At 51.7% G+C, this 14,868-nt stretch overlaps 1 protein-coding gene across 3 annotated transcripts in view; it reads left to right on the forward strand.

The window, feature by feature from the left end:
- SLC13A3 (solute carrier family 13 member 3) overlaps nt 1-14,868 on the forward strand; it is a gene marked incomplete at both ends in the record, with an annotated part of 94,326 nt that overhangs the window by 35,113 nt on the left and 44,345 nt on the right. For 2 of the 3 annotated variants that reach the window (XM_080716251.1, XM_080716252.1), the window contains one exon: nt 13,015-13,280. In XM_080716251.1, the coding sequence (XP_080572377.1) occupies nt 13,015-13,280 (266 nt within the window). The remainder of the gene's footprint in view (nt 1-13,014; nt 13,281-14,868) is intronic. The other variant, XM_080716253.1, reaches the window with a different exon arrangement.

A 14,868-nucleotide genomic window follows, 5' to 3' on the forward strand; every position in this document is an offset into this window, starting at 1 on the left:
TGGCTGCCTTGTGCCTCAGTGGTACGGCACCGAGCTGACCCGGGGCGGCTCGAGAGGCCAGGGAGAAGTCTTCCTCGTGCCACGGCATCAGAGCAGGGCCATGACCACTCAGCTTTCCATCTCCCTCCCGGCCTCCACTGCCGGCCGGCCGGCCATCATGACCTGCAGGTGGAGCCTGAGGCACGGAAGGGCCGCTGAGGCTCCCGGCCCGCAGGTGGGGAGCGAGGTTCGCCCCAGGATGGCGCGACTGCTCCTGGCTTTGTCCCCGGCCTCCTCTGCCTCCCCCAGTCCTCTGCTTCCGAGCGGAGGCCTCTGTCTGGGTGCGTCTTGCTGGGCTGAGTCCCTCCCGTGGGCTGTACATCGTGTCTGGGTGGCACCAAGAATCAGTACTTTATTCCTGAGTGGCAAACCCGAAGTGTCTTCTGGGTCACTGTGATGAAACTTCCAACGTAGAGAAGACAAGAAGCGAGCTGGAAGTGACAGAGCCAATAGGCCTGTGGGCGTGTGCATGTGCATGTACTTGTGTGTGCGTGCACACTCTGTGCCCCACCCTCTACCCGTATCACATATTGAATCCTCATCTGACAGAGGAGGAAGCCCAGGACCCAAGTCGGGCCCCTTGCTCTAGCAAGGATAGGGCAGGATCCTGCTACTCAGGTCTTCTGGGTCTGGGGCCAACTCACGACCCACGGACCCCTCTGTTCTGGCCCTGAGTCCAGACTCGGAGCCCCATCTTCCAGCGCCCTGTCCACCACCCTCCAGGTTCCCCACGGCTCGTCCCTCGAGGGGCTGCCATTTCCCAGGTGCTGGACCACTGGGGAGAGCCTGTGCACCATCATCCCAGCCATCCACACACAAGTTGAGGCTCAGAAACTTGGCCGAAATCTCACAGCAGGAGCGAGTGCCTGGGCTGGGCATGGTGAGGCGAGCCGGCGAGGTTCTTGGAGTCCGAAGTCCTGGGGACTGGGCCTTAAGGAGGCAGCAAGGGGCACCTCTGTGGGCAGCTGGCCCCTCCTGCTCTCCAGAGTGTTGGTGCACCAGCACGCTGCCTGGCATGGGGCTGTTGGTAGCCATCCCAAGCCTGGCCACAGGGGCCCGTGTAGCCCAGGAGGGCAGGGTGAGGGCCACGGGGGCTTGGAAGCTCCTGCCCTGGACCCTGGAGAAGTTTCCATGCCTTTCTTCCATCCCTGCTGGGGGCACAAGCTTGGGGGTGGTGGGGGGAGGCGGCCTTCTGTCTACTGGAAATCATCCCCAGCTCAAAAATTAACCGCCTGACGGGGCATTTTCCTCCTCCCCGCCCCCCACCCCATCTCTGCATGTGTTCCTCTAGACTTTAATCCCTGTGGTAATGTGTCAGCTAAGCTGGAGAAGCTGGGATTTCTTGGAGTGGGGGGGAGGGATTACAAGGCTTCCTGTAAGAAATCCTGACTGGGGGAGCCCGTCTTTGTTAGGGCTGCGACCACTCCCACTCCTGCCCCGTTCTTGCTCCCCCTGGGGCGGGACAAGTGGGAGCCCAGCAGGGCACTGGGGAGCGGATTGGTGGTGGGGTCACTGTCAGGGTCACCGGCACCCTCACCCCAGTGCTACCAGGAAAGCTCAGGGACCATCGTCTCTCCACGAAATAGATAACACAAGTTCTTGGCCTGGACATTCTGCCCCTGGGTCACTGTGTGATCCCGTGCAAGCCACTTTCCTTCTCAGGCAACCATTTTCTCCATCATACTTGGGGTTAGCTTAGACCAGAGTTTCTCTACATCGGCGTAATCGCCATCAATACTACCAGGAACAAGTAGTCACGTGTGTGTGTGGTACCGGGGATTGAAGCCGGGGTGTTCTACCTCTGAGCTACACCGCCAGCCCTTTTTATTTTGTATTTTGAAACAAGGTCTCACTAAGTTGCTGAGGCTGGCCTTGAACCTGCGATCCTCCTGCCTTTGCCTCCTAAGTACTTTTATCACAGGTGTGCGCCACCACGACCGGCCGGGAACGAGTCATTCTTTATAGTGGAGGGCCGGGCTGGGCACCGCCGGATGCCAGCAGCATCCCTGTCCTGCACTCTCTGGGCACCAGGAACCCTCCACCAGGCATGATGACCCACAGTGTGTCCTGGGGACGCGATCGCCCCTGTTGAGAATCATGGTATCCCCGTCGCCTCAGGTTCATTCTGGATCTCATACTTCAAGATTGAAGACAGCATTCTTAAAGGCCAGCTTTCAGGCATTAAACTTGCATGATTAGTAAAGTAATATAAATAGATGATTACTAATCATCAACAAAAGCTCACATGTATTGAGTTTCTCCAGCCATCAATCATTGAGTCAGAGTTTATCTTGCATTCAATGAACTCCTCTCCAAGGTAGTTATTAATACAACATGTCCAGCTGGGCATGGTGGCGCATGCCTGTAATTCCAGTACTTAAGAGATCTGAGACAGGAGGATCACAGGTTTGAGGACAGCCTCAGCACTATAGTGAGACTCTCGGTCACCTAGCAAGACCTTGTCTCAAAATAAAACAAAAAGGGCTGGGGTTTTAGCTTTGGAGGTTAGAATGCCCTTGGATTCAATCCCCAGTAACACACGCACGCGCACACACGCACGCACGCACGCACACACAGACATGTCTACAAGAAATGAAGAGACTGAGGAGGGGTCCAGGATCAATCATTAAAATGTGGAAGAGCTGGATGCCAGAGTTGGGCTTGTCTGATTCCGAGCCCCACCGCTTCTTCTGTGCACACCTGCCGTAGAAAGATTAGAAGGTGCGCATGTGCAGGGGAAGCACAGAACCTTCTAGAGACGGAGCCACTAGGCAGGAGGCGCGTCAGGTTCCCGGGGATAGAATAAAGTCTTTTCTGCTCCATTCACCTCTGGAGCAGCCCGAGAGCAGCCACTACCAGAACAAAGCACTCTCTTGGACGGAGACAGAAAGACTCTGATCCCACGCGCAAGGTTTGAAGAAGAGCCGGCTGTGGCACGCGGTTTTGGACGCGCCTGCGGATCCTGAGCAGGGCGTGGATTGCCCCAGCGGGGGTTTTCAAGTCTCTGAGCAAGTCCCTCTCACCAGAAAGCCTGGTGCACATGCGTGGAGGAAGGGGGAGTCCCCGAGGGCAGATGAACCGGCCGGGAGGCGGAGACCCTTGCGGAGAAGCAGGATGTTGCATCAACATGGTGGGCTGTCATCCGCTATGTGGTTATAAGGACTCCAGTGTCCTCATCAACCAGGAAACACGAGTGCCGAGAGACCCAAGAACTACCACAGTCTTGGATGTTTATACTGAGCAAACTCCAGGCTGCTTGGAGGAGAAACCGGTCTAGTTATTGGGAAAGGGCCGGGGATTGTCACCAGCGCTGATGCACGGACGATGACGCCCCGCCTGCGCCCACGCTCCCCTCCCACAAGGAGCTGGGCTTAGAAAAATGGCCCCAGTGCTGTGATGGGCAGCCGGGGTAATCCCTGGCCTGCCCAGAGATGCCGTAAGAACAGGAAGAAGAGGACTATGAGAGTACACAAAGAATAAACCCTGGGAGAAACTATCGAAAAGATATTTCCCTATTTTAATTTATAAATATTTGAACAGTTAGATAAATGACGGCCTTCTTAAATGACAAAATGAGAAATAAAAGGGGCAAAGAAGAGGCATTAAGAAATAGAAGGAGCCGGGTGTGGCAGTGCATGCCAGTAATCTCAGTCCTTGGGAGGCTGAGACGGGAGGATCGCAGGCTCGAGGACAGCTTCAGCAGGTAGTCAGACCCTCAGCAACCTGAGGCCCGTTTCAAAACTAAACAACAAAGGCTGAGAGTGTAGTTTGGAGGTAGAATGCCTCGGGGTTCAATCCCCAGTCTCACACACACACACACACACACACACACACACTAAACCCTAAAAATTACGGTGGGGGGTGTGTGGCTCAGAGGTAGAATGACCTTGGATCCAATCCCCCAGCACCACAAAACGAAGACGAGAAAGAGGAGAAACGAGAAAGCCGTGCCCAGAAAAAGGAAGAGAGACGTGAGGTCACCCTGTTACAGCAGCCAGATTAGCAACAGTGGATGGAGGAAGGACCAAAGCCACAGTGAGGATTGCGATGTCCAGGCAAAGAAGAGTGGAAACGGGAATCGGAAAGGAGAGTAGGGAAAGAGGCGCGAAAAATGGGAGGTAAGAGAAACCCAGCGTCCGCACTCTTGGTGTCCCCGAGGAAGAAAGGAGAATAAAATGGAAAACAATATTAGAATCTTTAATAGAAAAAAAAACTTCTGAGACAAAACTAAAACATCTGCAGATTGAAAGAGCACATGGAGGCTGAGACAGGAGGATCGCAGGTTCGTGGCCGGCCTCGGTTACATCGCGAGGCCCTCGGCAACTCAGTGAGACCCTGTTTCAAAATAAAGTATAAAAAATAGGGCTGGGGGTATAGCTTGGAGGTAGAATGCCCCTGGGTTCCATCCCCAGTACGCAAAAGGAAAGAAAGTAAGAAAGTAAAGAAAGAAAGAAAGAAAGAAAGAAAGAAAGAAAGAAAGAAAGAAAGATGGTCTTACAGGGAGGAAAACTTACAGAGATTCATCAACACTGGGATTTATCATGGCGACGTTCACGAGCTGGAAGGTTGAATTAAGCAATTGAGCAGGTGAAATTCAAGTAAGCCATAAGGGGCGGAGCAATTGAGCTGGCCTCAAATTTCTATAATAGAGTAATTAAATATGTACTAATTCTCAGAGAAAGAAGCTTAACCTAAGAAGTTTACCAATATATTAGTTTTGTATTCAGAGAATGTCTTCTCTTTTTTTAAAAAATGTGCATATTTGCCAGGCGTGGTGGTGCACACCCGTAATCCTAGTGCTCGAGAGGCTGAAACAGGAGGATTGCAAGTTTGAGGCCAACCTTAGCAGCCCTAGCAAGGCTCTCAGCAACCTCGTAAGGCCCTGTTTTGAAACAAAAATGAAAAGGGCCGGGCATGTAGCTTGAAGGTAGAACCAGTAACTTCGAGTTCAATCCCCAGTACCCGCCCCACATATACACAGTATATTTGTTGCTGAAATTTGGAAAATTAGAGAAAAAATAAATGAAAATTTATTCATAACCTCATCCTAAAATAATTTCCCAGCAAGTACTCATTACTCTTTTCTTTAATCATTTTTTTTTACAAGTACATATTTTAAAATGCTTTCACATGCATTTACCGAAATGGGGTCCTCTGTGACATAGACATCCAGATATAATTATTCCCAACTTGCAGAGGAACAAACTCAGTCTTGGAGTCCTCCCTGGCTTGTCCTCGGAGTTCAGGAGAAAACCCATTTTGCAGGAGCTTTCTGGTCCTCTAGGGCCATTTTTATCCAATAGAACTCTTTGTGATGAAGGAAATACTCTAGTTCTGTCCAAAATGGCAGACACCGTATTGTGTCGCTGCTGAGCACTTGAAATGAGGCTAAGATCACCGAGAAGGTGATTTTAAATCTCATTTCATTTTAATAACACCTGAAGAGCCGCGTGGGAGCTGGGGCCGCTGCACTTAGATAGCCCGGTTCAGGAGATCCTTGGCACAGTCTTTCTTTCTAATCCTGCTGGCAGCTTCCCAAGCACCTGCCCTCCGGTCCCTTCAAGCTCTTCCAAAGTCTGGCCTTGGGGGCCGTCTTCTTGCTTTTGGCGCCTGGCTCTCCCTGGGCCTCGCTCTCTCCTGCTTCACACCTACAGGTTATGACTGAGAAGCCCCAGCTTCAGAGGACAGATGGACACTTCTGGGGAGGGGAGAGGCGAGCCACCTTAGAGCTGCCACCCCACCCACCACGGCCACCCTGAGTGAGTGTAATATCCCCTGCAGCAGAGCCTCTGGAGGGAACAGAGGGGCCAGAGGCGGGCTGCCTGCCCTGAAATGACCCAGAAAGCGAGTCTGCAAGATCAGAATCCTCTGTAACCTCTGCACTCCAGAAGTTAAAATTCAAAGAAACGGCGCCGGGATCAGGAGACTCCACGCGCCTGCCATCATGTGCCCTTGAGGGGTCAAGGGCAGCTTTCACCTTGCGAACACACGGACAGCGCGGTCAGGTGGCTGGTCTGAGTTCCCAGAGCAGAGGGCCCGGATGCAGAGGTGGGCCCATCTGCTGCGAGGTGGAGTACACTCGAGATCCAGCCCTCCTCTGCTGCCATGGTGCCAGGACTGGGAGCTCTGACAGCCGCCCCCGCCCGGTGCTCTCCATGGTCCTGAAGGACCTGCTCTGCCTCCCCGGTCTCAGTTTGCAGACCGTAAAATGGGCGTTTTAAAAGAGAGCAGGGATTTTTTTTTAAATGCTGATTACTGCAAACTCTAGTAATCTGTCAATAATGTTTGAGATCACACTCAGTATTGTATATGTATGAGTGCTTCCCTGAGTTTTCATGAATTGCCTAAGGTGTCCGTGACTCCTCCAGTTAAAACCATGTCAACAAGAGGTCGTAAACTGGCAGCTACGGGTTAGTTATCACTTGCAGTTGTGTGTCTGTGGGGGAGGCTGTGGGGGTTGTTTTGTTTTGGCCCACACTTTCCTTTTAGTGAGTAATTTTTCTTGTGTGTGTCTGTGCGGTACTGGCGGTAGAACCCAGGGGCTTTCTACCTCTAGTCTACATTCCCAGACCTATTTTATACTTTATTTGGAAACAGGGTCTCACTAAGTTGCCGAGGCTGGTTTTTTTTTTTTTTTTTTTTTTTTTTTTTTTTTTTTTTTGGTGGTACTGGGGTTCCTGGAAGCCCTTCTACCTTTGGGCCACACTCCCAGACCTATTTTTACATTTTTATTTGGAAACAGGGTCTCCTAAGCCAGCGCACACAGCTACCTTAGAACCTGCGCGATCCTCCTGTCTCCGCCTCCCAAGCGCGGGGATTACAAGCGTGCGCCACCACGCCCGGCCTAAGTGTGTTCAATCCACTTCTTTTTTTTTTTTTTTTTTTGGTGGTGGTACTGGGGTTCCTGGAAGCCCTTCTACCTCCGGGCTACACTTCCAAACCTAATTTTACATTTTTTATTTGGAAACAGGGTCTCCTAAGCCAGCGCGTGTGGCTGGCTTCAAACCTGCACGATCCTCCTGTCTCTACCTCCCAAGCGCGGGGATTACAAGCGTGCGCCACCACGCCCGGCTGCCGAGGCTGGTTTTGAACCTGTGCAATCCTCTTGTCTCAGCTCTGCAAGCACTAGGATTACAAGCGTGTGCCACCATGCCCGGTGTGAATAAAGTTTTTTAAAATTTGGATTTCAGCCGGCCGTGCTGATGCACACCTGTAATCCCACTACTTGGGAGGCTGAGACAGGAAGATGGCAGGTTTCAGGTTCAAAGTCAGCCTCAGGAACTTAGTGAGGCTCTCAGTAACTTAGCAAGACCTTGTTTCCAATATAAAAATAAAATAGGGCTGGGATTGTAGCTCAGAGGTAGAATGTACCTGAGCTCAATCCCCCAGCACTAAAACCAAACCAAAACAAAATATAAAAAGAACCCTAAAATTGTGGGATTTTTTGCAGAAAAGCATAATTTTAAGCTTTTCAAGCTGCTCCTGAAGAAACGAGGAGATCTGGCATCAGGGGCTCACATTCTCCATGGCAACAAGCAGAGCTTTTCTGGGGTTCACTTCATACCAAAGCCTAAGAGTTGGACATTTTCCCCCTGGTTAAAATAATGGTTGTATGCACCTACACCACTGTCAAAAGTACACATCAGACTTGTGAGCGCGATGTGGCTTCCCTTACAACAGCCCACCTCGCTCACTAAATAACTGAACAGTTGAACTTGTAATGTCTGATTTATATCACTTATTCATTGATTTAACAAATATCAGCTAGGCACTGTGGCATATGCCTGTAATCCCAGTACTTGGAAGGCTGAGACAGGAGGATCACAGGTTCAAGGCCAACTTTAGCAACTTAGAGAAACCCTGTTTCAAAATGAAAGATAAAAGGGGGGGGGAGCCGGGTATAGTGGCGCACGCTTGTAATCCCAGCATTTGGGAGGCTGAGACCCGGAGGATCGCGGCTCGAAGACAGCCTCAGCTACTGAGTGAGGCCCTCTGTAACTCAGTGAGACCCAGTTTCAAAATAAAAAATAAAAAAATAGGGCAGGGGGTGCAGCTCAGAGGTCAAATGCCCCTGGGTTCCATCCCCAGACTCCCCCCCCCCCCACACACACACACAACGGGCTGAAGGTGAGGCTCAGGGATAGAATGCCATTGGGTTCAATTCCCAGTGCCAAAAAAACAAGACAAAACAAAACCTTGTGAGGCATCGAGTCTAGACGTGAACAGACATAGACAAGGCCCTGTTTGGATGGAGGGTGGTTGGTTGTTCTCTTAGAATCCCCCTCTTATGCCGGGCTTGGTGGCGCACACTTGTAATCCCTGCACTTGGGAGGCTGAGACAGGAGGATCGCACAGGTTCAAAGCCAGACTCAGCTACTTAGTGAGGCTCTCAGCAACTTAGTGAGACCCTGTTTCCAAATAAAATATAAAAATAGGTCTGGGAGTATAGCCCGGAGGTAGAAAGCCCCTGGGTTCCACCCCCAGTACCACCAAAAAAAAAAAAAAAAAAAAAAAAAAGAATCCACCTCTTCGCGGTTTATATCCTCAGCAATGTGGTCCCTGCCTCCGAGTCTCCTGGGAGAGAGCTGCTCTTTGGAAGTCAATTCTGTCCTCCAGGCCCAGCGGGGCAGGAGGGGGGCGAGGGAAAGGAACTTATTAATTCCCCACCAGACACCTGGCACCCAGTTGGCACCCTGGATCCCTTTGCCCAGAGGAAGCCCAGCCAGGGCAGGGAAGCCATTTGGGGTCACCTCGGCCCAGTCCCATCTTTAACCAGCAAGGGAATGAGCCGCACTCTCAGCCCCCTTACTGCCAAGGTCCCATGGGGGCCTTGGGTTGACTCCCCAACCCTGACGTTTCCTCAGGCCACCGTCCAGCTGACATGTGCGGAGTCTGCAGGTGTCCTCTGTGGGGGGCTGGTGTTGGCATCCTGGAGGAGCACCCTAGAGAGAAGGGGCGGGCAGGGAGAGAGAGAGGAGAGAGGGGAGAGGAGGGAGGCAGCGTGGGGAGAGGAGGGGAGAGGAGCAGCAGGAGAGAGGAAGGAACATCAGTACCTCCAAAAGGCAACTCTGGTGTGTGCGTGTGTGTGTGTGTGTGTGTGTGTGTGTGTGTGTATTACTGGAAATCGAACCCAGGGTCATTCTACAGCTGAGCTATACCCCCAGCCCTATTTTATTTTTAGTGTGTCTCACTGAGCTGTGGAGAGCCTCACTAAGCTGCTGAGACTGGCTGCAAACCTGTGATCCTCCTGCCTCAGCCTGTCAAGTTGTAGGATTACAGGTGTGCACTAAGCACGCCCCGTTAATAGGCGAGCCTTCTCCCACCATGTACACAACACTTAGAACGCATACACTGCCCCTGAAGCCGCGTATTTGTTCAGCAGGAGGCTGTCGCCCCCAGGCAGCCCTATTCAAATGGTCATAGTGGGTTTACTCAGCCCCAAACTGGAAATAATCCAAACGTCCATCAGCAGAGAATAAACCAGCAAAGCAGCACAGACTCGCAGCACGGAGAACGCGGCTCTCCAACACCATGGGGATGAATCGCCCAGATAGTACCCTGAGCGAAACGGCCAGCTACAGAAGTCAGAGCTGTGTGGGTCCATTGTTGTAAGGTCCAAGGACAGCGGGGACCGAGCTACAGAGACAGGAATCCCGGCAGCGTTTTGTTTTGGTGTCTTTTGTTTGCAGTCCCGGGGATTGATCCTGCAGTGTTTTGCAGGTGCGTGGAGATGACGTGGAAGGGGATGTTTGAGGGAGAGATGGTCTGTGTCTTGTTGGGACAATGGAAATATGGGGACTTGGGGGAGGGGTCAAGCCTCCTTCAACTGGGCACTTACAATGAGCGCATTTCACTGCCTGTAAATTATAGCTCAATAGGCCAATTTTTCAAAAACAATCACGTTCTAATTCTCTCCCAGCTATGGCCATGGAACGGTCCCTCTGCAGGGAAGTTATTTTGTTTTGTTTTGTTTGAATCATTCGGACAAAAACCCCTGCTAGCTCAGGACTCTGTCTGCCACTCTTGAGAAATAATAAGAACCTCCGTTTGCTTCAATACGCAGACTGGGTCTTGATTCAGAAAGGAGGACACCCCGCCCTAAAGGCGGATCGAATGAGGAACTTGATTGGAAGCGAAGTCTTCCCGTTCCCTCCCTTGGCCGGCAGCTGTGGGAGAGGGAAGAGGGTGGCCCTCCGGGGACTTCCCTCTCCACCTCTGCTCAGCTTCCCTTGAAGAGACCACTCTTGTCGGTTGCCCGGGACCAGAGGACTCCTCCTTCTGGGACACTCTCTTGGGGGATTCCTTTTTCTCAAGCAGATCCCCCTCCAATCCCTAATTTTCCATGCATGGGAAGCCATATCACTTAGAAGCAGACCTCTTAGGCAGAGTGCAAAGTGGCCTGGGCTCAGTCAGGTGTGGTGACACACGCCTTTGATCCCAGTACTTGGGAGGCCGAGACAGGAGGATCGCAGGTTCATGGCCAGCCTCGGCAATGTAGCAAGGCCCGCCACAACTTGTTTCCAAAAATAAAAAATAAAAATAGGCCTAGGGGGGTAGCTCGGAGGTAGAATGCCCCTGGGTCCAATCGCCAGTACTGCTGAAAAGTTGCCCAAGTTGAACTACCACCCATGACTGTCTCTGATCTCCAGAAACACCTGGGCTCCCGGAATCACATCTTCAGAGTATTGGTTCAGCGATGGTTACCAAAGAAAAGACAGGATGCCCAGTTCACTTACTAACGCCACAGTGGGGATTAGGATTCAACACCTGGGTCCAGGGGGACTGAGGACTGAGGACTGAGGACTGAGGACTGAGGACTGAGGCGTCTGCTTTTTTTTTTTTTCTGACTCTGTTGGCCAATTTAGTTTCTTTTCTCCTCGGCTCCCACGGTCTACTGTACCAAACTCTGTCCTAGACCTGGTCTCTCTGGGGGTGAAGGGTCGCCTATATGTCTGTCCCCCTGGGCAGACGAAGCCAATGAGCTGGACATGGCTGAGCACCAACTCTCAGGTGCCAAGCAGAGGAGTCTAGTGGGGTCTGGCTGTCTAGGTGTCTCGTGTAGACCAAGGACAAAAGTGAGACGTTTTATTCTCATGCTTTTCCAAAGCGAATGGACAATGCAGGATAATCTAAGGAAACCCAAGAGTGCCCCGAGGGTACAGCCAGGAGCGGAGATCATAATTCCATTGGGATGGCGTTGTTTGGTCTGTCGGGTGGTACGCAGAACGGCATGGTTGTGGCACGCAGTGGCCCGGTGAATGCTGGGTATCGGCATCACTTACAGAGTGTGTACTTGTGCTGCGCACAGCGTGAGGCGCTGTGCATAGATGTGGCCGTGGCTCTCAGGGCTCTCCCTCATCCCCAGTGGTGCTCACCACCCCTGCACATGACGTAGCTGGAGGCTCCTTGCTGCCTCCGTGGGACTGTCTTGCTGGCTGTGGGCGCATGCTCAGCCCACACACAGGGAGGCCAGAACTGCTAGGAGCTTCTAGGGGCGGTCCTCCATCACTGCTGGCCCGGAGGTGGCTGCTTGGCCTCCCAGGCAGGACCACTCTGAGGAATGGTCTCCGCTGCCTCCCAGGGCCCCCATGAGAACTGCAGCTCCTTTTGCCCACAATGTCACCTTCTCATAAAGGTATTGGCTTCCTTCTCTGGTCCATATCCCCGGAAAATTCCAGAATTTTCCGGGCTCCTCTACCAAGCAAATCACTATTATGCTCACCCTCATCTCAGAGTTTACTTCTAAGACGACAAAGGTATTTCATTTAATTCTTCAACAGTGCCAGGCATGGTGGCGCATGCTTGCAATCCCAGTACTTGGGAGACTGAGGCAGGAGCATCCTCGGTTTGAGGCCAGACTCAGCCCCACTGAGTGGAGTCCTTAGCAACTTGGCAAGACCCTGTTTCAAAATTAAAAAAAAAAAAAGGCCAGGCTTAGTTATGCATGCCTATAATCCCAGTAACCTGGGAGGCTTGAATAGGAGGATTGCAGGTTTGAGGACAGCCTCAGCAGTATAGCAAGACCCTTAGCAACCTAGTGAGACTGTGTTTCAAGATTAAAAAAATAGCCGGGCGTGGTGGCGCACGCTTGTAATCCCTGCGCTTGGGAGGCAGAGACAGGAGGATTGCGTAGGTTGGAAGCCAGCCGCGCGTGCTGGCATAGGAGACCCTGTTTCTAAATAAAAATGTTAAAATAGGTCTGGGAGTGTAGCCCGGAGGTAAAAGGGTTTCCAGGAACCCCAGTACCACCACTACAAAAAAAAAAAAAAAAAAAGATTAAAAAAATAATAGCGGGTGCAGTGGCACACGTTTGTAATCCCCGCGCTCGGGAGGCAGAGGGAGACAGGAGGATCGCGCAGGTTCAAAGCCAGCTGCGCTGGCTTAAGAGACCCTGTTTCCAAATTAAAAAAATAAAATAAAATAGGTCTGGGAGTGTAGCCCGGAGGTAGAAGTGTTTCCAGGAACCCCAGTACCACCAAAATAAATAAATAAATAAATAAATAAATAAATAAATAAATAAATAGTGCTGGAATGTAATTTGGAAATAGAATGCCCGTGGGTTCAATCTCCAGTACCAGACAAAAAACAAACAAAAAACAAACAAAAAAACCCAAACCAAAAGTCTTCAGTAGTCCCGTGCAATGGACAGAAAGAGAGTTCCTATTTTATAGTTGAGCCAAATGAGGCTCAGAAAGACGATGCCACCAGCCCAGGGCTCTGCCCTTCCAGGTCTTCAGCCTCCCTGGCCGACCCTCCCTCGCCCGCCCACCCCGCCCCGCCCGGCCCTCTGCACCCAGCTCCGCTGACCCCTGTCCCTCTGCACCCAGCTCCGCTGACCCCCGCCCCGCCTGGCCCTCCGCACCCAGCTCCACTGACCCCTGTCCCTCTGCAGCCCAGCTCCGCTGACCCCCGCCCCGCCCCGCCCGGCCCTCTGCACCCCAGCTCCGCTGACCCCGGTGCCCGCGTCTCCCGCAGGAAGGCCGCTGCCTGTTCGTCATCCTGCTCATGGCCGTGTACTGGTGCACGGAGGCCCTGCCGCTGTCGGTGACGGCGCTGCTGCCCATCGTCCTCTTCCCCTTCCTGGGCATCCTGCCCTCCAGCAAGGTCTGCCCCCAGTACTTCCTGGACACCAACTTCCTCTTCCTCAGCGGGCTCATCATGGCCGGCGCCATCGAGGAGTGGAACCTGCACCGGAGAATCGCCCTCAAGGTCCTAATGCTGGTCGGGGTCCAGCCGGCCAGGTAAGGCGGGCGCTGACTCCTCCTCGGCTGTTGAGTGAGCAGCTGGCGTGTGCCAGACACACCCGGGCACAGCTGTCCTCACACTGCGTACCCGGCCCGGCGTGGCGGTGCACGCTTGTCAGTGCTGGGGAGGCTGAGACAAGAGGATGGCAGGTTGGCGGCCAGCCTCGGGAACTTAGTGAGGCCCTCTGCAACTTAGTGAGGCCCGTTTCTAACTAAAAGTCTAAAAGAGGGCTGGGGGTGGATCTCAGAGGTAGAATGCTCTTGGGTTTAATTCCCAGCATCACAAAATAAGTAAATAAATAAATAAATAAATAAATAAATAAATAAATAAATAAATAAAACCTTTAAAATAGGCATGCTATAGCCAGGCATGGTGGTGCACACCTGTAATCCCAGAACTTGGGAGGCTGAGACAGGAGGATCACAGGTTCAAGGCCAGCCTCAGCAGGTTAGCGAGGTCCTCAGAAACTTAGTAAGACCCTGTTTGAAAATAAAATATAAAATGAGACTGGGAGTGTAGCTCAGAGGTAGAATAAACACGCCTGGGTCTAATCCCCAGTACCTAAATAAATAAATAAATAAATGTGTATTATACATGCATTTATGTACATTTTTTGCTCCATAAACCCCTTGGGCAGATTGGTGACTCCTAAGGCTTTCCCCAGAATAATGTTTTCAATTATATAAAACATAACTCTTAGGATTTGAAACAACAGCTACAGCAAAATGCAGCTATCCAAATAATTTTTTAACACCCATATCTGTGCCAGAGTAGCGTACATAGTCCTTTACTCACTGGGCGAACGGCGAGACCCAGCAGAGGGCCCAGTGACCGCCATAATTCCGAGGGTCGACAGCCCTTCTCACGCGCACATGATAGGTGGCGTGATACGAGCCGAGATCTCTAGTGAGACAGCCCCGCATCCTGCTCCTGCCAAGGAACCGTGATGCCTGTTTATCACTGAAGAAAATACTCAGTTCTGGTTGGAAGTTAGCAGGATGAAGATGAGGATTTTATCCCCCTGACACAGCCTTAAATGACATCCACAGCCCCGATTCCAACTTTCTGCTTTAAAGGGGCGGGGGTGGTATATGCCTGTAATCCCAGTACATGGGAGGCTGAGACAGGAGGACCACAGGTTTGAGGACGGCCTCGGTAAGTAGTGAAACTCTCACCAACCTAGCAAGACTCTTTCAGAATAAGAATAAAATAGGGTTGGGGGTGTAGCTCAGAGGTAGAATGCCCCTGGGTTCCATCCCCAGGACTACACACATGAAAGAAAGAAAAGAAAGAAAGAAAGAAAGAAAGAAAGAAAGAAAGAAAGAGAGGAAGGGAGGGAAACCAAAAAAAGAAATTGTCTTAAACTGGGAGGAACCTGACCTTTTTTGCATTTTAAGACTCCTCTGGGCTGGATGTAGAGATCAGACTGCAGGAAAAGAGATTCGAGAAGCCAGGCTCGGCCCACTGGGAGGCTGGTCAGGTGTCCTGACAAGACATGCTGGACTAGGATGATGGTCGTGGAGAAAGACAGATTTGCATGACAAGGTCGATGTGGGGGAGGGGTAAGGGAAGAAGGTTCTGGAA

This window comes from Muscardinus avellanarius, assembly GCF_963383645.1.
Source record: "Muscardinus avellanarius genome assembly, chromosome: 19".
NCBI lineage: Eukaryota > Metazoa > Chordata > Mammalia > Rodentia > Gliridae > Muscardinus > Muscardinus avellanarius.